At 43.7% G+C, this 27250-nt stretch overlaps 1 protein-coding gene across 6 annotated transcripts in view; it reads right to left on the reverse strand.

Annotated features, from left to right (window-relative positions):
* The window catches only part of MAPRE3 (microtubule associated protein RP/EB family member 3), a 159420-nt gene that overhangs the window by 69137 nt on the left and 63033 nt on the right, over positions 1 to 27250 (reverse strand). For all 6 annotated transcript variants that reach the window (XM_075860777.1, XM_075860772.1, XM_075860773.1 and 3 more), the window contains 2 exons: positions 23896 to 24041; positions 3336 to 3537 (listed from right to left, as the gene is read on the reverse strand). In XM_075860777.1, coding sequence (XP_075716892.1) covers positions 3336 to 3537; positions 23896 to 24041 — 348 coding nt within the window. The remainder of the gene's footprint in view (positions 1 to 3335; positions 3538 to 23895; positions 24042 to 27250) is intronic.

The raw sequence follows: 27250 nt of genomic DNA on the forward strand, positions 1-27250 counted from the left end.
TTACTATCAGCCTCTATTTCCCGCACTGCAGACATTACTATCAGCCTCTATTTCCCGCACTGCAGACATTACTATCAGCCTCTATTTCCAGCACTGCAGACATTACTATCAGCCTCTATTTCCCGCACTGTAGACACTACTATCAGCCTCTATTTCCCGTACTGCAGACATTACTATCAGCCTCTATTTCCCGCACTGCAGACATTACAATCAGCCTCTATTTCCCACACTGCAGACAATTTGAATTTCGCTCCGTTTCTTTGATTGTTGACCTCCAGCGGGTCTTTTTTAAGTATGTTTTAACTCTATATACATCTAATTATCTTCTCCCTTCCTTTTTTTCAACTATAGAATTAATAAATTAGGCTTCATTGGAGAGAACTGAGTCGGAAGAATTACTACATGAAGACTAAAGAGATCTTTTCAGAGATATGTTGTATATCTATGCACTATTTGAGATATGATATAATATATGTATATGCTCCATGTGTATATATTTTTATCTTTATAGGTTTTTAGACATAACAAGCGACTATCAGATAGAGCTCATTATATTTCATATATATTGCATTTTTTTGCACTGTTTGTATTCATATTATATATATTTGTTTGCTTCAATCACTATATTGTTCTTTAGTATTTATATTTGCGAGATATATATATTTATTTAATTTTATATATATTGGCACATTTTGCACTAATATGTATTCATATTTAGGTTTTTATTAATATATTGTTTTCTAGTATTTATATTTACGAAACATATTTAGTTATCATTATTTTTTCATATGCACACACATCTTTCAATCACCTATTTATGTATATAATCATAGTACTCTCACATTTAACAGATATATATAACATATATATATATTTTCTTTCACACACATTATCAATTGTTTCACTTATTTATCTATTTATCTATTTCATCATTTATTATTTAATTATTTATGTATTCCAATAAATTTCACATCACATTTCACTATATTTATTATATATTAATATATGCACATATGGTTTTTTCTTTTTTTTTATTTAATTATTTATGTATTCCAATAAATTTCACATCACATTTCACTATATTTATTATATATTAATATATGCACATATGGTTTTTTCTTTTTTTTTTTTTTTTTTTTCTTTTCTTGTTGCAATATCTGTATTAATGCGCTTTTTTATTATATACACTTTTAATATATATATACATATGTGGATGCAACACACATTATATATTCGATATAGTCTTGATCTTTGTTATAGATCCATTCGCAAATAAAATCTTTATATGCAATGTACTGGCATTATTCCGGTTTTCTCCGTATGCATCTGTCCAGTCGAATGTTCTGTTTACATACACAGAATACCTTTGTATCCTGTGGAGACTGCTCCTGTGCGCTTGTGTCAGGGGGAGGTGTTTCGCTTCCTTCTGTGGGCGCGTCTACATCGGAGTGGGCACGGCTCGTCGGCGTCAGTCGCCGGCGACCCGGCCCCTCTCTGATGACGCGTGGCCGGAAGTTCCTCAGCGACCATCTTCATTCCTGGCACATGACGCCGTAGTTACCGTCTTATGTAACACACTTGTGTTATACACACGATTGGACAGATGACGTCTTAAAAGGGTGACCCTGGCTGGAGAGACGCCACCCCCGGACGAAGGCATCCCGCCGAAACGCGCGTCGGGTCTGACGATCTCTCCTGCCTGAGACATCACCATGGGTATGTGACTAGCTACATTTATCTTCCTGTGTTGTTTTATTTATGGACCTGATCTGTACTGACATACAGAGATCTCACTAATGTATTCATCCATTCATTTTGTTCACTTGTGCTGCATAAGTCTCTGTTTTTTCTAGTTTATACTTCCAATTCATTTGTTTGGTCCCTATATTCAACACAACTGCTACTACCATACATATGTGTTCATTTACCCATGGTACACTTGTATCTCTGGCATCAGATGAACGTTTTATTCTCATGCTGTGCATGACTCATCTTTTTAATCCTGTTATTTTTTCAATAAAGATTGTTATTCTCTTTCCTGCTACATTGTTGTGTTAATTGTACCCCACACCTATAGGCTTTATATCAGATGTTGAGGGTCAGTGCACCAAGATACACTTGGTTTTACAGAGGATCTCGTTTCTTACTCCATTCATGTATTTACATTTAATTTGACAAGACCATTTCCTGTTTGTACCAATAGGTTTTTATCAGCCTCTATTTCCTGCACTGCAGAAATTATCAGCCTCTATTTCCTGCACTGCAGACATTACTATCAGCCTCTATTTCCTGCACTGCAGAAATTATCAGCCTCTATTTCCTGCACTGCAGACATTACTATCAGCCTCTATTTCCTGCACTGCAGACATTACTATCAGCCTCTATTTCCTGCACTGCAGACATTAATATCAGCCTCTATTTCCTGCACTGCAGAAATTATCAGCCTCTATTTCCTGCACTGCAGACATTACTATCAGCCTCTATTTCCTGCACTGCAGACATTACTATCAGCCTCTATTTCCTGCACTGCAGACATTACTATCAGCCTCTATTTCCTGCACTGCAGACATTACTATCAGCCTCTATTTCCAGCACTGCAGACATTACTATCAGTCTCTATTTCCTGCACTGCAGACATTAATATCAGCCTCTATTTCCTGCACTGCAGACATTACTATCAGCCTCTATTTCCTGCACTGCAGACATTACTATCAGCCTCTATTTCCTGCACTGCAGACATTACTATCAGCCTCTATTTCCTGCACTGCAGACATTACTATCAGCCTCTATTTCCTGCGCTGCAGACATTACTATCAGCCTCTATTTCCTGCACTGCAGACATTACTATCAGCCTCTATTTCCTGCACTGCAGACATTACTATCAGCCTCTATTTCCTGCACTGCAGACATTACTATCAGCCTCTATTTCCCATACTGCAGACATTACTATCAGCCTCTACTTCCAGCACTGCAGACATTACTATCAGCCTCTCTTTCCAGCACTGCAGACATTACTATCAGCCTCTATTTACAGCACTGCAGACATTACTATCAGTCTTTATTTCCCGCACTGCAGACATTACTATCAGCCTCTATTTCCTGCACTGCAGAAATTACTATCAGCCTCTATTTCCAGCACTGCAGACATTACGATCAGCCTCTATTATGATCAGCCTCTATTATGATCAGCCTCTATTATGATCAGCCTCTATTATGATCAGCCTCTATTATGATCTGCCTCTATTATGATCTGCCTCTATTATGATCAGCCTCTATTATGATCAGCGTGCGGCCCATGTTACGTGGGTGATGGTTCACGTTCGGCTCCACTATACCTGATGTTACAATGGGCTTCTTGGCTTTGTTGAAGCCCTGGTCCCCAGGGTTGGGTGCGGGAGCTACGTCCTGCCCTTGTCTCGCCAGCAGGGGGTCATAATCCTTCCCATCATAGTTGGCATCAAAGAGTTTCTTGAACCACTGAACAAACTCAAAATTGTCTTGAAATTTCCCTTTGACTAATCGTTCTACCGGGATTATCTGGAAGACAAAGAGTCGACGTGTGATATATAATAATACACATATATACTGTACAGGGGGATACTGAGGAGAAGTGTCCTGTATACTGTCTGTAGTACCGGGGTCACATATATAATAATACACATATATACTGTACAGGGGGATACTGAGAAGTGTCCTGTATACTGTCTGTAGTACCGGGGTCACATATATAATAATACACATATATACTGTACAGGGGGATACTGAGGAGAAGTGTCCTGTATACTGTCTGTAGTACCGGGGTCACATATATAATAATACACATATATACTGTACAGGGGGATACTGAGAAGTGTCCTGTATATTGTCTATAGTACCGGGGTCACATATATAATAATACACATATATACTGTACAGGGGATACTGAGGAGAAGTGTCCTGTATACTGTCTGTAGTACCGGGGTCACATATATAATAATACACATATATACTGTACAGGGGGATACTGAGAAGTGTCCTGTATACTGTCTGTAGTACCGGGGTCACATATATAATAATACACATATATACTGTACAGGGGGATACTGAGGAGAAGTGTCCTGTATACTGTCTATAGTACCGGGGTCACATATATAATAATACACATATATACTGTACAGGGGGATACTGAGGAGAAGTGTCCTGTATACTGTCTATAGTACCGGGGTCACATATATAATAATACACATATATACTGTACAGGGGGATACTGAGGAGAAGTGTCCTGTATACTGTCTATAGTACCGGGGTCACATATATAATAATACACATATACACTGTACAGGGGGATACTGAGGAGAAGTGTCCTGTATACTGTCTATAGTACCGGGGTCACATATATAATAATACACATATATACTGTACAGGGGATACTGAGGAGAAGTGTCCTGTATACTGTCTGTAGTACCGGGGTCACATATATAATAATACACATATATACTGTACAGGGGGATACTGAGGAGAAGTGTCCTGTATACGGTCTATAGTACCGGGGTCACATATATAATAATACACATATATACTGTACAGGGGATACTGAGGAGAAGTGTCCTGTATACTGTCTATAGTACCGGGGTCACATATATAATAATACACATATATACTGTACAGGGGATACTGAGGAGAAGTGTCCTGTATACTGTCTGTAGTACCGGGGTCACATATATAATAATACACACATATACTGTACAGGGGGATACTGAGGAGAAGTGTCCTGTATACTGTCTGTAGTACCGGGGTCACATATATAATAATACACATATATACTGTACAGGGGGATACTGAGGAGAAGTGTCCTGTATACTGTCTATAGTACCGGGGTCACATATATAATACACATATATACTGTACAGGGGGATACTGAGGAGAAGTGTCCTGTATACTGTCTGTAGTACCGGGGTCACATATATAATAATACACATATATACTGTACAGGGGGATACTGAGAAGTGTCCTGTATACTGTCTATAGTACCGGGGTCACATATATAATAATACACATATATACTGTACAGGGGGATACTGAGGAGAAGTGTCCTGTATACTGTCTATAGTACCGGGGTCACATATATAATAATACACATATTGTTAGGGATCTTCCAGGTACTTCATCTAGGTATACTCTTGGGATTAATCAGTCCACACCTGAGGCCAGACCTGTTCGACTGACACCATCTCCCACCAACCAGGGTGGCAGGCTCAGGAGTGGGAGAGCCTATCGCGGCCTGGTCAGTCGGAGTTAGCTCCGCCCCCTGTCCTTTATTACCTGCCGTGTTCTCTTCCTCAGTGCTTGTAATTCTTTTGGATTCCTGGCCCCACTGCTGCTTGCTCCAGCCTGCTTCTGCCGTGCTTCTGCCTTGCTGCAGTTCTGCTTGACCTGCTTTGCTTTGCCCCTGGCTTGCTTCTGTCTCCGTGCCCGCTCGGGTGTACTCACTTCGTCCTGGTCCTGACTGTTCGTTCGCCGCTCCGTTTCCTCGTGGCGTTCCGTGGCTACTGCCCCTTCCCCTGCGTGTTCCCTGTTTGTTTTCCTGTGCACTTAGACAGCGTAGGGACCGCCGCCCAGTTGTACCTCGTCGCCTAGGGCGGGTCGTTGCAAGTAGGCAGGGACAGGGCGGTGGGTAGATTAGGGCTCACTTTCCCTTCACCTCCTTCCTGCCATTACATAATTACAAGCCCTTACCTAGTCTACCATTTCTCCTACGCTGACGCTATCATGGACCCCCTTGAGACCCTGACCCAGCAGATGCAGGGCCTCTCCCTACAGGTCCAGGCCCTGGCCCAAAGGGTCAATCAGGGTGACGCTGCTTTAGTAGTACCCCTCACCTCACCTCTAGAACCCGACCTCAAGTTACCTGACCGGTTTTCAGGGGACCGTAAGACGTTTCTCTCCTTCCGGGAGAGTTGCAGACTGTATTTCCGCCTAAAGCCCCACTCCTCAGGTTCCGAGAACCAGCGGGTGGGTATCATCATATCCCGACTCCAGGAAGGGCCCCAAGAGTGGGCCTTCTCCTTGGCTCCTGACGCCCCTGAACTTTCCTCTGTTGATCGTTTTTTCTCTGCCCTCGGCCTCATTTACGACGAGACTGACAGGACTGCCTTAGCCGAGAGTCAGCTGGTGACCTTACGTCAGGGTAGGAGACCGGTTGAGGAATACTGTTCTGATTTTAGGAAGTGGTGCGTAGCTTCTCAGTGGAACGATCCGGCCCTAAGGTGCCAGTTTAGGTTAGGATTATCTGACGCCCTGAAGGATCTGCTGGTTAGCTACCCCTCGTCTGACTCCCTTGACCAGGTTATGGCCCTAGCAGTACGACTTGACCGACGTCTCAGGGAACGTCAGCTAGAACGCTTCAGTGTGCTCCCCTCTGACTTTTCTGCGATCCCCCCCGAGGTCCCGTCTCCTCGCCCCTCCACGGAGGACTCGGAGGTACCTATGCAACTCGGGGCCTCCATGTCCCCTCGACAACGTAGGGAGTTTCGCAGAATGAATGGTCTCTGCTTCTACTGTGGGGACGACAAGCATCTACTGAACACCTGTCCCAGGCGCAAGAATAAGAAGCCGGAAAACTTCCGCGCCTAAGTGATCATCGGGGAGGTCACTTGGGCGCACAGGTATTTCCCGTTAATGTGAAACGCAATAAAATTTTGCTTCCCTTTCAGGTCTCGTTTGCTGGCCGGTCTGCCACGGGCAGTGCTTTCGTGGATTCTGGCTCATCTGCTAATATCATGTCTGTGGAATTTGCTATGTCTCTAAAGATGCCTTGTATTGATTTACCTTATCCTATCCCTGTAGTAGGAATCGACTCAACTCCCCTTGCTAATGGTTATTTTACTCAGCATACTCCTGTTTTTGAACTCCTGGTTGGCTCCATGCATTTGGAGCAGTGCTCTGTACTGGTGATGCAGGGATTATCGTCTGATCTGGTATTAGGTCTTCCCTGGTTGCAGCTGCATAATCCCACGTTTGATTGGAATACTGGGGATCTCACCAAATGGGGTAATGAATGTCTTATGTCATGTCTTTCTGTTAACTCTATTTCTCCCCGGGAGGAGGTAAACACGCTTCCTGAGTTTGTTCAGGACTTCGCCGATGTGTTTTCCAAGGAGGCCTCCGAGGTGTTGCCCCCCCATAGAGATTACGATTGCGCTATCGATTTGGTGCCTGGTGCCAAGCTTCCTAAGGGGAGGATATTTAATCTCTCTTGTCCTGAACGTGAAGCTATGAGGGAGTATATCCAAGAATGCCTGGCCAAGGGTTTCATTCGCCCCTCGACTTCTCCTGTAGGTGCTGGCTTCTTCTTCGTGGGGAAGAAGGATGGTGGTCTTAGGCCGTGCATTGATTATCGTAACCTGAATAAGGTCACCGTAAGGAACCAGTACCCACTTCCTTTGATTCCGGATCTTTTTAATCAGGTTCAGGGAGCCCAATGGTTTTCTAAGTTCGATCTACGGGGGGCATATAACGTTATCCGCATCAAAGAGGGGGATGAGTGGAAAACTGCGTTCAACACACCCGAGGGTCATTTCGAATACCTGGTCATGCCCTTTGGGTTGTGTAATGCCCCTGCTGTCTTCCAGAATTTTATTAATGAAATCCTGAGAGAGTACCTGGGTAATTTTCTTGTTGTGTACCTTGATGACATACTGGTGTTTTCCAAGGACTGGTCCTCCCACGTGGAGCATGTCAGGAAGGTGCTCCAGGTCCTTCGGGAGAATAATCTGTTTGCTAAGACTGAAAAATGTGTCTTTGGGGTACAGGAGATACCATTTTTAGGGCAAATCCTCACTCCTCATGAATTCCGCATGGACCCTGCCAAGGTTCAAGCTGTGGCGGAATGGGTCCAACCTGCCTCCCTTAAGGCGTTACAGTGTTTTTTAGGGTTCGCCAACTATTACAGGAGATTTATTGCCAACTTCTCGGTCGTCGCTAAGCCTCTTACGGACCTTACCCGCAAGGGTGCTGATGTCCTCCATTGGCCCCCTGAGGCCGTTCAGGCCTTTGAGACTCTCAAGAAGTGCTTTATCTCGGCCCCCGTGCTGATTCAGCCCAACCAAGAGGAGCCATTTATTGTGGAGGTTGACGCTTCCGAGGTGGGAGTGGGGGCCGTCTTGTCCCAGGGTACCAGCTCCCTCACCCATCTCCGCCCCTGTGCTTACTTCTCTAGGAAGTTTTCGCCCACGGAGAGTAACTATGATATTGGCAACCGCGAACTTCTAGCCATTAAATGGGCTTTTGAGGAGTGGCGGCACTTCCTGGAGGGGGCCAGACACCAGGTAACGGTCCTTACGGATCACAAGAATCTGGTTTTCCTAGAATCGGCCCGGAGGCTTAATCCTAGACAAGCTCGGTGGGCACTATTCTTTACCAGATTTAATTTCTTGGTTACCTATAGGGCTGGGTCCAAGAATATTAAGGCTGATGCTCTGTCACGTAGTTTCATGGCCAATCCTCCTTCCGAGAAGGATCCTGCTTGTATTTTACCCCCTGGTATAATCGTCTCTGCCACGGATTCTGATTTAGCTTCTGATATCGCGGCTGATCAGGGTGCAGCTCCCGGGAACGTCCCTGGGGACAAACTGTTTGTTCCCCTGCAATACCAGCTGAGGGTACTCAGGGAAAACCATGACTCCGCTCTATCTGGTCATCCTGGCATCTTGGGCACCAAACACCTCATTACCAGAAACTATTGGTGGCCTGGGTTGCCTAAAGATGTTAGGGCTTACGTCGCCGCTTGTGAGGTTTGCGCTAGGTCCAAAACCCCTAGGTCCCGACCTGCGGGCCTACTACGTTCCTTGCCCATTCCCCAGAGACCTTGGACCCATATCTCCATGGATTTTATCACCGATTTGCCTCCATCTCAGGGCAAGTCGGTGGTGTGGGTGGTAGTCGACCGCTTCAGCAAGATGTGCCACTTTGTGCCCCTTAAGAAGCTACCTAACGCCAAGACGTTAGCTTCTTTGTTTGTGAAACACATCCTGCGTCTCCATGGGGCCCCAGTCAATATCGTTTCTGACAGAGGGGTACAATTTGTTTCCTTATTTTGGAGAGCTTTTTGTAAAAAGTTGGAGATTGATCTGTCCTTCTCCTCCGCCTTCCATCCCGAAACTAATGGCCAAACGGAAAGGACCAACCAATCCCTGGAACAATATTTAAGGTGTTTCATCTCTGACTGTCAATTCGATTGGGTCTCATTCCTTCCCCTTGCTGAATTTTCCCTGAATAACCGGGTCAGTAACTCGTCAGGGGTCTCCCCGTTTTTCTGTAATTTCGGGTTTAACCCAAGGTTCTCCTCCGTCTCCCCTGGTTGTTCCAATAATCCTGAGGTAGAGGATGTTCATCGGGAACTGTGCACTGTCTGGGCCCAGGTTCAGAAGAACCTAGAGGCGTCCCAGAGCGCACAAAAGATTCAGGCGGATAGTAGACGTTCTGCTAACCCCCGGTTTGTCGTCGGGGATTTGGTCTGGTTGTCGTCCAGGAACTTGCGCCTTAAGGTCCCGTCCAGGAAGTTTGCTCCCCGATTTATTGGACCTTATAAGATCATTGAAGTCCTCAACCCTGTATCCTTCCGTCTGGAGCTCCCCCCATCCTTTCGCATACATGACGTCTTCCATGCCTCCCTCCTTAAACGCTGCTCCCCGTCCTGGTCCCCCTCGAGGATACCTCCTGTTCCCGTTCTCACCCCTGAGGGGGTGGAATTTGAGGTGGCCAAGATTATGGACAGTAGGATGGTCCAGGGCTCCCTCCAGTACCTGGTCCATTGGAGAGGATACGGGCCGGAGGAGAGGACTTGGGTACCTGCCCGGGATGTTCACGCTGGGGTATTGATCAGGAGGTTCCACCTTCTCTTCCCCACTAAACCGGGTCCCCTTAGTAAGGGTCCGGTGGCCCCTCATAAAAGGGGGAGTACTGTTAGGGATCTGCCAGGTACTTCATCTAGGTATACTCTTGGGATTAATCAGTCCACACCTGAGGCCAGACCTGTTCGACTGACACCATCTCCCACCAACCAGGGTGGCAGGCTCAGGAGTGGGAGAGCCTATCGCGGCCTGGTCTGTCGGAGTTAGCTCCGCCCCCTGTCCTTTATTACCTGCCCTGTTCTCTCCTTCAGTGCTTGTAATTCTTTTGGATTCCTGGCCCCACTGCTGCTTGCTCCAGCCTGCTTCTGCCGTGCTTCTGCCTTGCTGCAGTTCTGCTTGACCTGCTTTGCTTTGCCCCTGGCTTGCTTCTGTCTCCGTGCCCGCTCGGGTGTACTCACTTCGTCCTGGTCCTGACTGTTCGTTCGCCGCTCCGTTTCCTCGTGGCGTTCCGTGGCTACTGCCCCTTCCCCTGCGTGTTCCCTGTTTGTTTTCCTGTGCACTTAGACAGCGTAGGGACCGCCGCCCAGTTGTACCTCGTCGCCTAGGGCGGGTCGTTGCAAGTAGGCAGGGACAGGGCGGTGGGTAGATTAGGGCTCACTTTCCCTTCACCTCCTTCCTGCCATTACACATATATACTGTACAGGGGGATACTGAGGAGAAGTGTCCTGTATACTGTCTATAGTACCGGGGTCACATATATAATAATACACATATACACTGTACAGGGGGATACTGAGGAGAAGTGTCCTGTATACTGTCTATAGTACCGGGGTCACATATATAATACACATATATACTGTACAGGGGGATACTGAGGAGAAGTGTCCTGTATACTGTCTGTAGTACCGGGGTCACATATATAATAATACACATATATACTGTACAGGGGGATACTGAGGAGAAGTGTCCTGTATACTGTCTGTAGTACCGGGGTCACATATATAATAATACACATATATACTGTACAGGGGGATACTGAGGAGAAGTGTCCTGTATACTGTCTATAGTACCGGGGTCACATATATAATAATACACATATACACTGTACAGGGGGATACTGAGGAGAAGTGTCCTGTATACTGTCTATAGTACCGGGGGTCACATATATAATACACATATATACTGTACAGGGGGATACTGAGGAGAAGTGTCCTGTATACTGTCTATAGTACCGGGGTCACATATATAATACACATATATACTGTACAGGGGGATACTGAGGAGAAGTGTCCTGTATACTGTCTATAGTACCGGGGTCACATATATAATACACATATATACTGTACAGGGGGATACTGAGGAGAAGTGTCCTGTATACTGTCTGTAGTACCGGGGTCACATATATAATAATACACATATATACTGTACAGGGGGATACTGAGGAGAAGTGTCCTGTATACTGTCTTTAGTACCGGGGTCACATATATAATAATACACATATATACTGTACAGGTGGATACTGAGGAGAAGTGTCCTGTATACTGTCTATAGTACCGGGGTCACATATATAATAATACACATATATACTGTACAGGGGGATACTGAGGAGAAGTGTCTTGTATACTGTCTATAGTACCGGGGTCAAATATATAATAATACACATATATACTGTACAGGGGGATACTGAGGAGAAGTGTCCTGTATACTGTCTATAGTACCGGGGTCACATATATAATAATACACATATACACTGTACAGGGGGATACTGAGGAGAAGTGTCCTGTATACTGTCTATAGTACCGGGGTGACATATATAATACACATATATACTGTACAGGGGGATACTGAGAAGTGTCCTGTATACTGTCTATAGTACCGGGGTCACATATATAATAATACACATATATACTGTACAGGGGGATACTGAGGAGAAGTGTCCTGTATACTGTCTATAGTACCGGGGTCACATATATAATAATACACATATACACTGTACAGGGGGATACTGAGGAGAAGTGTCCTGTATACTGTCTATAGTACCGGGGTCACATATATAATACACATATATACTGTACAGGGGGATACTGAGGAGAAGTGTCCTGTATACTGTCTGTAGTACCGGGGTCACATATATAATAATACACATATATACTGTACAGGGGGATACTGAGGAGAAGTGTCCTGTATACTGTCTGTAGTACCGGGGTCACATATATAATAATACACATATATACTGTACAGGGGGATACTAAGGAGAAGTGTCCTGTATACTGTCTATAGTACCGGGGTCACATATATAATAATACACATATACACTGTACAGGGGGATACTGAGGAGAAGTGTCCTGTATACTGTCTATAGTACAGGGGGTCACATATATAATACACATATATACTGTACAGGGGGATACTGAGGAGAAGTGTCCTGTATACTTTCTATAGTACCGGGGTCACATATATAATAATACACATATATACTGTACAGGGGGATACTGAGGAGAAGTGTCCTGTATACTGTCTATAGTACCGGGGTCACATATATAATAATACACATATACACTGTACAGGGGGATACTGAGGAGTGTCCTGTATACTGTCTGAAGTACCGGGGTCACATATATAATAATACACATATATACTGTAAAGGGGGATACTCAGGAGAAGTGTCCTGTATACTGTCTATAGTACCGGGGTCACATATATAATAATACACATATATACTGTACAGGGGATACTGAGGAGAAGTGTCCTGTATACTGTCTGTAGTACCGGGGTCACATATATAATAATACACATATATACTGTACAGGGGAATACTGAGGAGAAGTGTCCTGTATACTGTCTGTAGTACCGGGGTCACATATATAATAATACACATATATACTGTACAGGGGGATACTGAGGAGAAGTGTTCTGTATACTGTCTATAGTACCGGGGTCACATATATAATAATACACATATATACTGTACAGGGGGATACTGAGGAGAAGTGTCCTGTATACTGTCTGCAGGATCGGGGTGTCATATATAATAATACACATATACACTGTATGGGGATACTATGGAGAAGTGTCCTATATACTGTCTGCAGGATCGGGGTGTCATGTATAATAATACATATATACTGTACAGGGGGATACTGAGGAGAAGTGTCCTGTATACTGTCTATAGTACCGGGGTCACATATATTATAATACACATATATACTGTACAGGGGGATACTGAGAAGTGTCCTGTATACTGTCTATAGTACCGGGGTCACATATATAATAATACACATATATACTGTACAGGGGATACTGAGGAGAAGTGTCCTGTATACTGTCTGTAGTACCGGGGTCACATATATAATAATACACATATATACTGTACAGGGCGGATACTGAGGAGAAGTGTCCTGTATACTGTCTATAGTACCGGGGTCACATATATAATAATACACATATATACACTGTATGGGGATACTAAGGAGAAGTGTCCTATATACTGTCTGCAGGATCGGGGTGTCATATATAATAATACACATATATACTGTACAGGGGGATACTGAGGAGAAGTGTCCTTTATACTGTCTATAGTACCGGGGTCACATATATAATAATACACATATATACTGTACAGGGGGATACTGAGGAGAAGTGTCCTGTATACTGTCTGTAGTACCGGGGTCACATATATAATAATACACATATATACTGTACAGGGGGATACTGAGAAGTGTCCTGTATACGGTCTATAGTACCGGGGTCACATATATAATAATAATACACATATATACTGTACAGGGGGATACTGAGACGTGTCCTGTATACTGTCTGTAGTACCGGGGTCACATATACAATAATACACATATATACTGTACAGGGGGATACTGAGAAGTGTCCTGAATACTGTCTGTAGTACTGGGGTCACATATATAATAATACACATATATACTGTACAGGGGGATACTGAGGAGAAGTGTCCTGTATACTGTCTATAGTACCGGGGTCACATATATAATAATACACATATATACTGTACAGGGGATACTGAGAAGTGTCCTGTATACTGTCTATAGTACCGGGGTCACATATATAATAATACACATATATACTGTACAGGGGATACTGAGGAGTGTCCTGTATACTGCCTGTACTACCGGGGTCACATATATAATAATACAGATATATACTGTACAGGGGGATACTGAGGAGAAGTGTCCTGTATACTGTCTATAGTACCGGGGTCAAATATATAATAATACACATATATACTGTACAGCGGGATACTGAGGAGAAGTGTCCTGTATACTGTCTATAGTACCGGGGTCACATATATAATAATACAGATATATACTGTACAGGGGGGATACTGAGGAGAAGTGTCCTGTATACTGTCTATAGTACCGGGGTCACATATATAATAATACACATATATACTGTACAGGGGGATACTGAGGAGAAGTGTCCTGTATACTGTCTGTAGTACCGGGGTCACATATATAATAATACACATATATACTGTACAGGGGGATACTGAGGAGAAGTGTCCTGTATACTGTCTGTAGTACCGGGGTCACATATATAATAATACACATATATACTGTACAGGGGGATACTGAGGAGAAGTGTCCTGTATACTGTCTGTAGTACCGGGGTCACATATATAATAATACACATATATACTGTACAGGGGGATACTGAGGAGAAGTGTCCTGTATACTGTCTATAGTACCGGGGTCACATATATAATAATACACATATATACTGTACAGGGGGATACTGAGGAGAAGTGTCCTGTATACTGTCTTTAGTACCGGGGTCACATATATAATAATACACATATATGCTGTACAGGGGGATACTGAGGAGAAGTGTCCTGTATACTGTCTGTAGTACCGGGGTCATATATATAATAATACACATATATACTGTACAGGGGATACTGAGGAGAAGTGTCCAGTATACTGTCTATAGTACCGGGGTCACATATATAATAATACACATATATACTGTACAGGGGATACTGAGGAGAAGTGTCTTGTATACGGTCTATAGTACCGGGGTCACATATATAATAATACACATATATACTGTACAGGGGAATACTGAGGAGAAGTGTCCTGTATACTGTCTATAGTACCGGGGTCACATATCTAATAATACACATATATACTGTACAGGGGGATACTGAGGAGTGTCCTGTATACTGTCTGAAGTACCGGGGTCACATATATAATAATACACATATATACTGTACAGGGGGATACTGAGGAGAAGTGTCCTGTATACTGTCTATAGTACCGGGGTCACATATATAATAATACACATATATACTGTACAGGGGATACTGTGGAGAAGTGTCCTGTATACTGTCTGCAGGATCGGGGTGTCATATATAATAATACACATATACACTGTATGGGGATACTAAGGAGAAGTGTCCTATATACTGTCTGCAGGATCGGGGTGTCATATATAATAATACATATATACTGTACAGGGGGATACTGAGGAGAAGTGTCCTGTATACTGTCTATAGTACCGGGGTCACATATATTATAATACACATATATACTGTACAGGGGGATACTGAGGAGAAGTGTCCTGTATACTGTCTATAGTACCGGGGTCACATATATAATAATACACATATATACTGTACAGGGGATACTGAGGAGAAGTGTCCTGTATACTGTCTGTAGTACCGGGGTCACATATATAATAATACACATATATACTGTACAGGGGGGATACTGAGGAGAAGTGTCCTGTATACTGTCTATAGTACCGGGTCACATATATAATAATACACATATATACACTGTATGGGGATACTAAGGAGAAGTGTCCTATATACTGTCTGCAGGATCGGGGTGTCATATATAATAATACACATATATACTGTACAGGGGGATACTGAGAAGTGTCCTGTATACTGTCTATAGTACCGGGGTCACATATATAATAATACACATATATACTGTACAGGGGATACTGAGGAGAAGTGTCCTGTATACTGTCTGTAGTACCGGGGTCACATATATAATAATACACATATATACTTTACAGGGGGATACTGAGGAGAAGTGTCCTGTATACTGTCTGTAGTACCGGGGTCACATATATAATAATACACATATATACTGTACAGGGGGGATACTGAGGAGAAGTGTCCTGTATACTGTCTATAGTACCGGGGTCACATATATAATAATACACATATATACTGTACAGGGGGATACTGAGAAGTGTCCTGTATACGGTCTATAGTACCGGGGTCACATATATAATAATAATACACATATATACTGTACAGGGGGATACTGAGACGTGTCCTGTATACTGTCTGTAGTACCGGGGTCACATATACAATAATACACATATATACTGTACAGGGGGATACTGAGAAGTGTCCTGAATACTGTCTGTAGTACTGGGGTCACATATATAATAATACACATATATACTGTACAGGGGGATACTGAGGAGAAGTGTCCTGTATACTGTCTATAGTACCGGGGTCACATATATAATACACATATATACTGTACAGGGGATACTGAGAAGTGTCCTGTATACTGTCTATAGTACCGGGGTCACATATATAATAATACACATATATACTGTACAGGGGGATACTGAGGAGTGTCCTGTATACTGCCTGTAGTACCGGGGTCACATATATAATAATACAGATATATACTGTACAGGGGGATACTGAGGAGAAGTGTCCTGTATACTGTCTATAGTACCGGGGTCACATATATAATAATACACGTATATACTGTACAGGGGGATACTGAGGAGAAGTGTCCTTTATACTCTCTGTAGTACCGGGGTCACATATATAATAATACACATATATACTGTACTGGGGGATACTGAGGAGAAGTGTCCTGTATACTGTCTATAGTACCAGGGTCACATATATAATAATACACATATATACTGCACAGGGGGATAATGAGGAGAAGTGTCCTGTATACTGTCTGTAGTACCGGGGTCACATATATAATAATACACATATATACTGTACAGGGGGATACTGAGGAGAAGTGTCCTGTATACTGTCTGTAGTACCGGGGTCACATATATAATAATACACATATATACTGTACAGGGGGATACTGAGGAGAAGTGTCTTGTATACTGTCTGTAGTACCGGGGTCACATATATAATAATACACATATATACTGTACAGGGGGATACTGAGAAGTGTCCTGTATACTGTCTATAGTACCGGGGTCAAATATATAATAATACACATATATACTGTACAGGGGGATACTGAGAAGTGTCCTGTATACTGTCTATAGTACCGGGGTCACATATATAATAATACACATATATACTGTACAGGGGGATACTGAGGAGAAGTGTCCTGTATACTGTCTATAGTACCGGGGTCACATATATAATAATACAGATATATACTGTACAGGGGGGATACTGAGGAGAAGTGTCCTGTATACTGTCTATAGTACCGGGGTCAAATATATAATAATACACATATATACTGTACAGGGGGATACTGAGGAGAAGTGTCCTGTATACTGTCTATAGTACCGGGGTCACATATATAATAATACACATATATACTGTACAGGGGGGATACTGAGGAGAAGTGTCCTGTACACTGTCTTTAGTACCGGGGTCACATATATAATAATACACATATATACTGTACAGGGGATACTGAGGAGAAGTGTCCTGTATACTGTCTGTAGTATCGGGGTCACATATATAATAATACACATATATACTGTACAGGGGGATACTGAGAAGTGTCCTATATACTGTCTGTAGTACCGGGGTCACATATATAATTATACACATATATACTGTACAGGGGGATACTGAGAAGTGTCCTGTATACGGTCTATAGTACCGGGGTCACATATATAATAATAATAATAATAATACACATATATACTGTACAGGGGGATACTGAGACGTGTCCTGTATACTGTCTATAGTACTGGGGTCACATATACAATAATACACATATATACTGTACAGGGGGATACTGAGAAGTGTCCTGTATACTGTCTGTAGTACTGGGGTCACATGTATAATAATACACATATATACTGTACAGGGGGATACTGAGGAGAAGTGTCCTGTATACTGTCTATAGTACCGGTGTCACATATATAATAATACACATATATACTGTACAGGGGATACTGAGGAGAAGTGTCCTGTATACTGTCTATAGTACCGGGGTCACATATATAATAATACACATATATACTGTACAGGGGGATACTGAGGAGTGTCCTGTATACTGTCTGTAGTACCGGGGTCACATATATAATAATACACATATATACTGTACAGGGGGATACTGAGGAGTAGTGTCCTGTATACTGTCTGTAGTATCAGGGTCACATATATAATAATACACATATATACTGTACAGAGGGATACTGAGGAGAAGTGTCCTGTATACTGTCTGTAGTACCGGGGTCACATATATAATAATACACATATATACTGTACAGGGGATACTGAGGAGAAGTGTCCTGTATACTGTCTATAGTACCGGGGTCACATATATAATAATACACATATATACTGTACAGGGGGATACTGAGAAGTGTCCTGTATACTGTCTGTAGTACCGGGGTCACATATATAATAATACACATATATACTGTACAGGGGGATACTGAGGAGAAGTGTCCTGTATACTGTCTATAGTACCGGGGTCACATATATAATAATACACATATATGCTGTACAGGGGGATACTGAGGAGAAGTGTCCTGTATACTGTCTGTAGTACCGGGGTCACATATATAATAATACACATATATATACACTGTACAGGGGGATACTGAGGAGAAGTGTCCTGTATACTGTCTGTAGTATCGGGGTCACATATATAATAATACACATATATACTGCACAGGGGGATAATGAGGAGAAGTGTCCTGTATACTGTCTGTAGTACCGGGGTCACATATATAATAATACACATATATACTGTACAGGGGAATACTGAGGAGAAGTGTCCTGTATACTGTCTGTAGTACCGGGGTCACATATATAATAATACACATATATACTGTACAGGGGGATACTGAGGAGAAGTGTCCTGTATACTGTCTGTAGTACCGGGGTCACATATATAATAATACACATATATACTGTACAGGGGGATACTGAGGAGAAGTGTCTTGTATACTGTCTGTAGTACCGGGGTCACATATATAATAATACACATATATACTGTACAGGGGGATACTGAGAAGTGTCCTGTATACTGTCTATAGTACCGGGGTCAAATATATAATAATACACATATATACTGTACAGGGGGATACTGAGGAGAAGTGTCCTGTATACTGTCTATAGTACCGGGGTCACATATATAATAATACAGATATATACTGTACAGGGGGGATACTGAGGAGAAGTGTCCTGTATACTGTCTATAGTACCGGGGTCAAATATATAATAATACACATATATACTGTACAGGGGGATACTGAGGAGAAGTGTCCTGTATACTGTCTATAGTACCGGGGTCACATATATAATAATACACATATATACTGTACAGGGGGGATACTGAGGAGAAGTGTCCTGTACACTGTCTTTAGTACCGGGGTCACATATATAATTATACACATATATACTGTACAGGGGGATACTGAGAAGTGTCCTGTATACGGTCTATAGTACCGGGGTCACATATATAATAATAATAATAATAATACACATATATACTGTACAGGGGGATACTGAGACGTGTCCTGTATACTGTCTATAGTACTGGGGTCACATATACAATAATACACATATATACTGTACAGGGGGATACTGAGAAGTGTCCTGTATACTGTCTGTAGTACTGGGGTCACATGTATAATAATACACATATATACTGTACAGGGGGATACTGAGGAGAAGTGTCCTGTATACTGTCTATAGTACCGGTGTCACATATATAATAATACACATATATACTGTACAGGGGATACTGAGGAGAAGTGTCCTGTATACTGTCTATAGTACCGGGGTCACATATATAATAATACACATATATACTGTACAGGGGGATACTGAGGAGTGTCCTGTATACTGTCTGTAGTACCGGGGTCACATATATAATAATACACATATATACTGTACAGGGGGATACTGAGGAGTAGTGTCCTGTATACTGTCTGTAGTATCAGGGTCACATATATAATAATACACATATATACTGTACAGAGGGATACTGAGGAGAAGTGTCCTGTATACTGTCTGTAGTACCGGGGTCACATATATAATAATACACATATATACTGTACAGGGGATACTGAGGAGAAGTGTCCTGTATACTGTCTATAGTACCGGGGTCACATATATAATAATACACATATATACTGTACAGGGGGATACTGAGAAGTGTCCTGTATACTGTCTGTAGTACCGGGGTCACATATATAATAATACACATATATACTGTACAGGGGGATACTGAGGAGAAGTGTCCTGTATACTGTCTATAGTACCGGGGTCACATATATAATAATACACATATATACTGTACAGGGGGATACTGAGGAGAAGTGTCCTGTATACTGTCTGTAGTACCGGGGTCACATATATAATAATACACATATATATACACTGTACAGGGGGATACTGAGGAGAAGTGTCCTGTATACTGTCTGTAGTATCGGGGTCACATATATAATAATACACATATATACTGCACAGGGGGATAATGAGGAGAAGTGTCCTGTATACTGTCTGTAGTACCGGGGTCACATATATAATAATACACATATATACTGTACAGGGGAATACTGAGGAGAAGTGTCCTGTATACTGTCTGTAGTACCGGGGTCACATATATAATAATACACATATATACTGTACAGGGGGATACTGAGGAGAAGTGTCCTGTATACTGTCTGTAGTACCGGGGTCACATATATAATAATACACATATATACTGTACAGGGGGATACTGAGGAGAAGTGTCTTGTATACTGTCTGTAGTACCGGGGTCACATATATAATAATACACATATATACTGTACAGGGGGATACTGAGAAGTGTCCTGTATACTGTCTATAGTACCGGGGTCAAATATATAATAATACACATATATACTGTACAGGGGGATACTGAGGAGAAGTGTCCTGTATACTGTCTATAGTACCGGGGTCACATATATAATAATACAGATATATACTGTACAGGGGGGATACTGAGGAGAAGTGTCCTGTATACTGTCTATAGTACCGGGGTCAAATATATAATAATACACATATATACTGTACAGGGGGATACTGAGGAGAAGTGTCCTGTATACTGTCTATAGTACCGGGGTCACATATATAATAATACACATATATACTGTACAGGGGGGATACTGAGGAGAAGTGTCCTGTACACTGTCTTTAGTACCGGGGTCACATATATAATAATACACATATATACTGTACAGGGGATACTGAGGAGAAGTGTCCTGTATACTGTCTGTAGTATCGGGGTCACATATATAATAATACACATATATACTGTACAGGGGGATACTGAGAAGTGTCCTATATACTGTCTGTAGTACCGGGGTCACATATATAATTATACACATATATACTGTACAGGGGGATACTGAGAAGTGTCCTGTATACGGTCTATAGTACCGGGGTCACATATATAATAATAATAATAATAATACACATATATACTGTACAGGGGGATACTGAGACGTGTCCTGTATACTGTCTATAGTACTGGGGTCACATATACAATAATACACATATATACTGTACAGGGGGATACTGAGAAGTGTCCTGTATACTGTCTGTAGTACTGGGGTCACATGTATAATAATACACATATATACTGTACAGGGGGATACTGAGGAGAAGTGTCCTGTATACTGTCTATAGTACCGGTGTCACATATATAATAATACACATATATACTGTACAGGGGATACTGAGGAGAAGTGTCCTGTATACTGTCTATAGTACCGGGGTCACATATATAATAATACACATATATACTGTACAGGGGGATACTGAGGAGTGTCCTGTATACTGTCTGTAGTACCGGGGTCACATATATAATAATACACATATATACTGTACAGGGGGATACTGAGGAGTAGTGTCCTGTATACTGTCTGTAGTATCAGGGTCACATATATAATAATACACATATATACTGTACAGAGGGATACTGAGGAGAAGTGTCCTGTATACTGTCTGTAGTACCGGGGTCACATATATAATAATACACATATATACTGTACAGGGGATACTGAGGAGAAGTGTCCTGTATACTGTCTATAGTACCGGGGTCACATATATAATAATACACATATATACTGTACAGGGGGATACTGAGAAGTGTCCTGTATACTGTCTGTAGTACCGGGGTCACATATATAATAATACACATATATACTGTACAGGGGGATACTGAGGAGAAGTGTCCTGTATACTGTCTATAGTACCGGGGTCACATATATAATAATACACATATATACTGTACAGGGGGATACTGAGGAGAAGTGTCCTGTATACTGTCTGTAGTACCGGGGTCACATATATAATAATACACATATATATACACTGTACAGGGGGATACTGAGGAGAAGTGTCCTGTATACTGTCTGTAGTATCGGGGTCACATATATAATAATACACATATATACTGCACAGGGGGATAATGAGGAGAAGTGTCCTGTATACTGTCTGTAGTACCGGGGTCACATATATAATAATACACATATATACTGTACTGGGGAATACTGAGGAGAAGTGTCCTGTATACTGTCTGTAGTACCGGGGTCACATATATAATAATACACATATATACTGTACAGGGGGATACTGAGGAGAAGTGTCCTGTATACTGTCTGTAGTACCGGGGTCACATATATAATAATACACATATATACTGTACAGGGGGATACTGAGGAGAAGTGCCCTGTATACTGTCTGTAGTACCGGGGTCACATATATAATAATACACATATATACTGTACAGGGGGATACTGAGGAGAAGTGTCCTGTATACTCTCTGTAGTACCGGGGTCACATATATAATAATACACATATATACTGTACAGGGGGGATACTGAGGAGAAGTGTCCTGTATACTGTCTATAGTACCGGGGTCACATATATAATAATACACATATATACTGTACAGCGGGATACTGAGAAGTGTCCTGTATACTGTCTATAGTACCGGGGTCACATATATAATAATACACATATATACTCTACAGGGGGATACTGAGGAGAAGTGTCCTGTATACTGTCTGTAGTACCGGGGTCACATATATAATAATACACATATATACTGTACAGGGGGATACTGAGGAGAAGTGTCCTGTATACTGTCTATAGTACCGGGGTCACATATATAATAATACACATATATACTGTACAGGGGATACTGAGGAGAAGTGTCCTGTATACTGTCTGTAGTACCGGGGTCACATATATAATAATACACATATATACTGTACAGGGGGATACTGAGGAGAAGTGTCCTGTATACTGTCTGTAGTATCGGGGTCACATATATAATAATACACATATATACTGTACAGGGGGGATACTGAGGAGAAGTGTCCTGTATACTGTCTATAGTACCGGGGTCACATATATAATAATACACATATATACTGTACAGGGGATACTGAGAAGTGTCCTGTATACTGTCTGCAGGATCGGGGTCTCATATATAATAATACACATATATACTGTACAGGGGATATTGAAGAGCAGTGTCCTGTATACTGTCTGCAGGATCGGGGTCTCATATATAATAATACACATATATACACTGTATGGGGATACTGAGGAGAAGTGTCCTGTATACTGTCTGTAGTACCGGGGTCACATATATAATAATACACATATATACTGTACAGGGGGATACTGAGAAGTGTCCTGTATACTGTCTATAGTACCGGGGTCACATATATAATAATACACATATATACTCAGCAGGGGGATACTGAAGAGAAGTGTCCTATATACTGTTTGCAGGATCGGGGTCACATATATAATAATGCACATATATACTCTGCAGGGGCATTTGGACCTTACTTTATCGACACCCATTTTCTTAAAGGCGGCCTGTAAGACCTTGAAGTTGTGGATGTACTCGTGCTCCAGCTTCGCCTGGAATTTCACTCTCTTCAGTAAAACGCATCCAGGGAATACCATATCCATGAACTGACAGTAGGCGGCTCCTGAGAAAACACCAGAGACTGAGCATGTGGGGGACACAGGGGGTGTGTAGAGATGTGGAGGACACTGGGGTGTGTAGAGATGTGGAGGACACTGGGGTGTGTGGAGATGTGGAGGACACTGGGGTGTGTGGAGATGTGGAGGACACTGGAGTGTGTGGAGATGTGGAGGACACTGGGGTATGTGGAGATGTGGAGGACACTGGGGTGTGTAGAGATGTGGAGTGTAGAGATGTGGAGGACACTGGGGAGTGTAGAGATGTGGAGGACACTGGGGAGTGTAGAGATGTGGAGGACACTGGGGTGTGTAGAGATGTGGAGGACACTGGGGTGTGTGGAGATGTGGAGGACACTGGGGTGTGTAGAGATGTGGAGGACACTGGGGTGTGTAGAGATGTGGAGGACACTGGGGTGTGTAGAGATGTGGAGGACACTGGGGTGTGTAGAGATGTGGAGGACGCTGGGATGTGTAGAGATGTGGAGTGTAGAGATGTGGAGGACACTGGGGAGTGTAGAGATGTGGAGGACACTGGGGTGTGTGGAGATGTGGAGGACACTGGGGTGTGTGGAGATGTGGAGGACACTGGGGTGTGTGGAGATGTGGAGGACACTGGGGTATGTGGAGATGTGGAGGACACTGGGATGTGTGGAGATGTGGAGGACACTGGGGTGTGTGGAGATGTGGAGGACACTGGGGTGTGTAGAGATGTGGAGGACACTGGGGTGTGTGGAGATGTGGAGGACACTGGGGTGTGTAGAGATGTGGAGGACACTGGGGTGTGTAGAGATGTGGAGGACACTGGGGTGTGTAGAGATGTGGAGGACACTGGGGTGTGTAGAGATGTGGAGGACGCTGGGATGTGTAGAGATGTGGAGTGTAGAGATGTGGAGGACACTGGGGAGTGTAGAGATGTGGAGGACACTGGGGTGTGTAGAGATGTGGAGTGTAGAGATGTGGAGGACACTGGGGAGTGTAGAGATGTGGAGGACACTGGGGTGTGTGGAGATGTGAAGTGTAGAGATGTGGAGGACACTGGGGAGTGTAGAGATGTGGAGGACACTGGGGTGTGTGGAGATGTGGAGGACACTGGGGTGTGTGGAGATGTGGAGGACACGGGTGTGTAGAGATGTGGAGGACACTGGGGTGTGTAGAGATGTGGAGGACACTGGGGTGTGTAGAGATGTGGAGGACACTGGGGAGTGTAGAGATGTGGAGGACACTGGGGTGTGTAGAGATGTGGAGGACAATGGGGTGTGTAGAGATGTGGAGGACACTGGGGTGTGTAGAGATGTGGAGGACACTGGGGTGTGTAGAGATGTGGAGGACACTGGGGTGTGTACAGATGTGGAGGACACTGGGGTGTGTAGAGATGTGGAGGACACTGGGATGTGTGGAGATGTGGAGGACACTGGGGTGTGTGGAGATGTGGAGGACACTGGGGTGTGTAGAGATGTGGAGGACACTGTGGAGTGTAGAGATGTGGAGGACACTGGGGTGTGTAGAGATGTGGAGGACACTGGGGTGTGTGGAGATGTGGAGGACACTGGGGTGTGTAGAGATGTGGAGGACACTGGGGTGTGTAGAGATGTGGAGGACACTGGGGTGTGTGGAGATGTGGAGGACACTAGGGTGTGTAGAGATGTGGAGGACACTGGGGTGTGTAGAGATGTGGAGGACACTGGGGTGTGTAGAGATGTGGAGGACACTGGGGTGTGTGGAGATGTGGAGGACACTAGGGTGTGTAGAGATGTGGAGGACACTGGGTTGTGTAGAGATGTGGAGGACACTGGGTTGTGTAGAGATGTGGAGAACACTGGGGTGTGTAGAGATGTGGAGGACACTGGGGTGTGTAGAGATGTGGAGGACACTGAGGTGTGTGGAGATGTGGAGGACACTGGGGTGTGTGGAGATGTGGAGTACACTGGGGTGTGTGGAGATGTGGAGGACACTGGGGTGTGTGGAGATGTGGAGGACACTGGGGTGTGTGGATATGTGGAGGACACTGGGGTTTGTGGAGATGGGGAGGACACTGAGGTGTGTGGAGATGTGGAGGACACTGGGGTGTGTGGAGATGTGGAGGACACTGGGGTGTGTGGAGATGGGGAGGACACTGGGGTGTGTAGAGATGTGGAGGACACTGGGGTGTGTAGAGATGTGGAGGACACTGGGGTGTGTAGAGATGTGGAGGACACTGGGGTGTGTAGAGATGTGGAGGACACTGGGGTGTGTAGAGATGTGGAGGACACTGGGGTGTGTAGAGATGTGGAGGACACTGGGGTGTGTAGAGATGTGGAGGACACTGGGGTGTGTAGAGATGTGGAGGACACTGGGGTGTGTAGAGATGTGGAGGACACTGGGGTGTGTAGAGATGTGGAGGACACTGGGGTGTGTAGAGATGTGGAGGACACTGGGGTGTGTAGAGATGTGGAGGACACTGGGGTGTGTAGAGATGTGGAGGACACTGGGGTGTGTAGAGATGTGGAGGACACTGGGGTGTGTAGAGATGTGGAGGACACTGGGGAGTGTAGAGATGTGGAGGACACTGGGGTGTGTAGAGATGTGGAGGACACTGGGGTGTGTAGAGATGTGGAGGACACTGGGCTGTGTAGAGATGTGGAGGACACTGGGCTGTGTAGAGATGTGGAGGACACTGGGGTGTGTAGAGATGTGGAGGACACTGGGGTGTGTAGAGATGTGGAGGACACTGGGGTGTGTAGAGATGTGGAGGACACTGGGGTGTGTAGAGATGTGGAGGACACTGGGGTGTGTAGAGATGTGGAGGACACTGGGGTGTGTAGAGATGTGGAGGACACTGGGGTATGTAGAGATGTGGAGGACACTGGGGTGTTTAGAGATGTGGAGGACACTGGGGAGTGTAGAGATGTGGAGGACACTTGGGTGTGTGGAGATGTGGAGGACACGGGTGTGTACAGATGTGGAGGACACTGGGGTGTGTAGAGATGTGGAGGACACTGGGGTGTGTGGAGATGTGGAGGACACTGGGGTGTGTAGGGATGTGGAGGACACTGGGGTGTGTAGAGATGTGGAAGACACTGGGGTGTGTGGAGATGTGGAGGACACTGGGGTGTGTGGAGATGTGGAGGACACTGGGGTGTGTAGAGATGTGGAGGACACTTGGGTGTGTGGAGATGTGGAGGACACGGGTGTGTAGAGTTGTGGAGGACACTGGGGTGTGTGGAGATGTGGGAGA

This window comes from Rhinoderma darwinii, chromosome 4 (genome assembly GCF_050947455.1).
Source record: "Rhinoderma darwinii isolate aRhiDar2 chromosome 4, aRhiDar2.hap1, whole genome shotgun sequence".
NCBI lineage: Eukaryota > Metazoa > Chordata > Amphibia > Anura > Rhinodermatidae > Rhinoderma > Rhinoderma darwinii.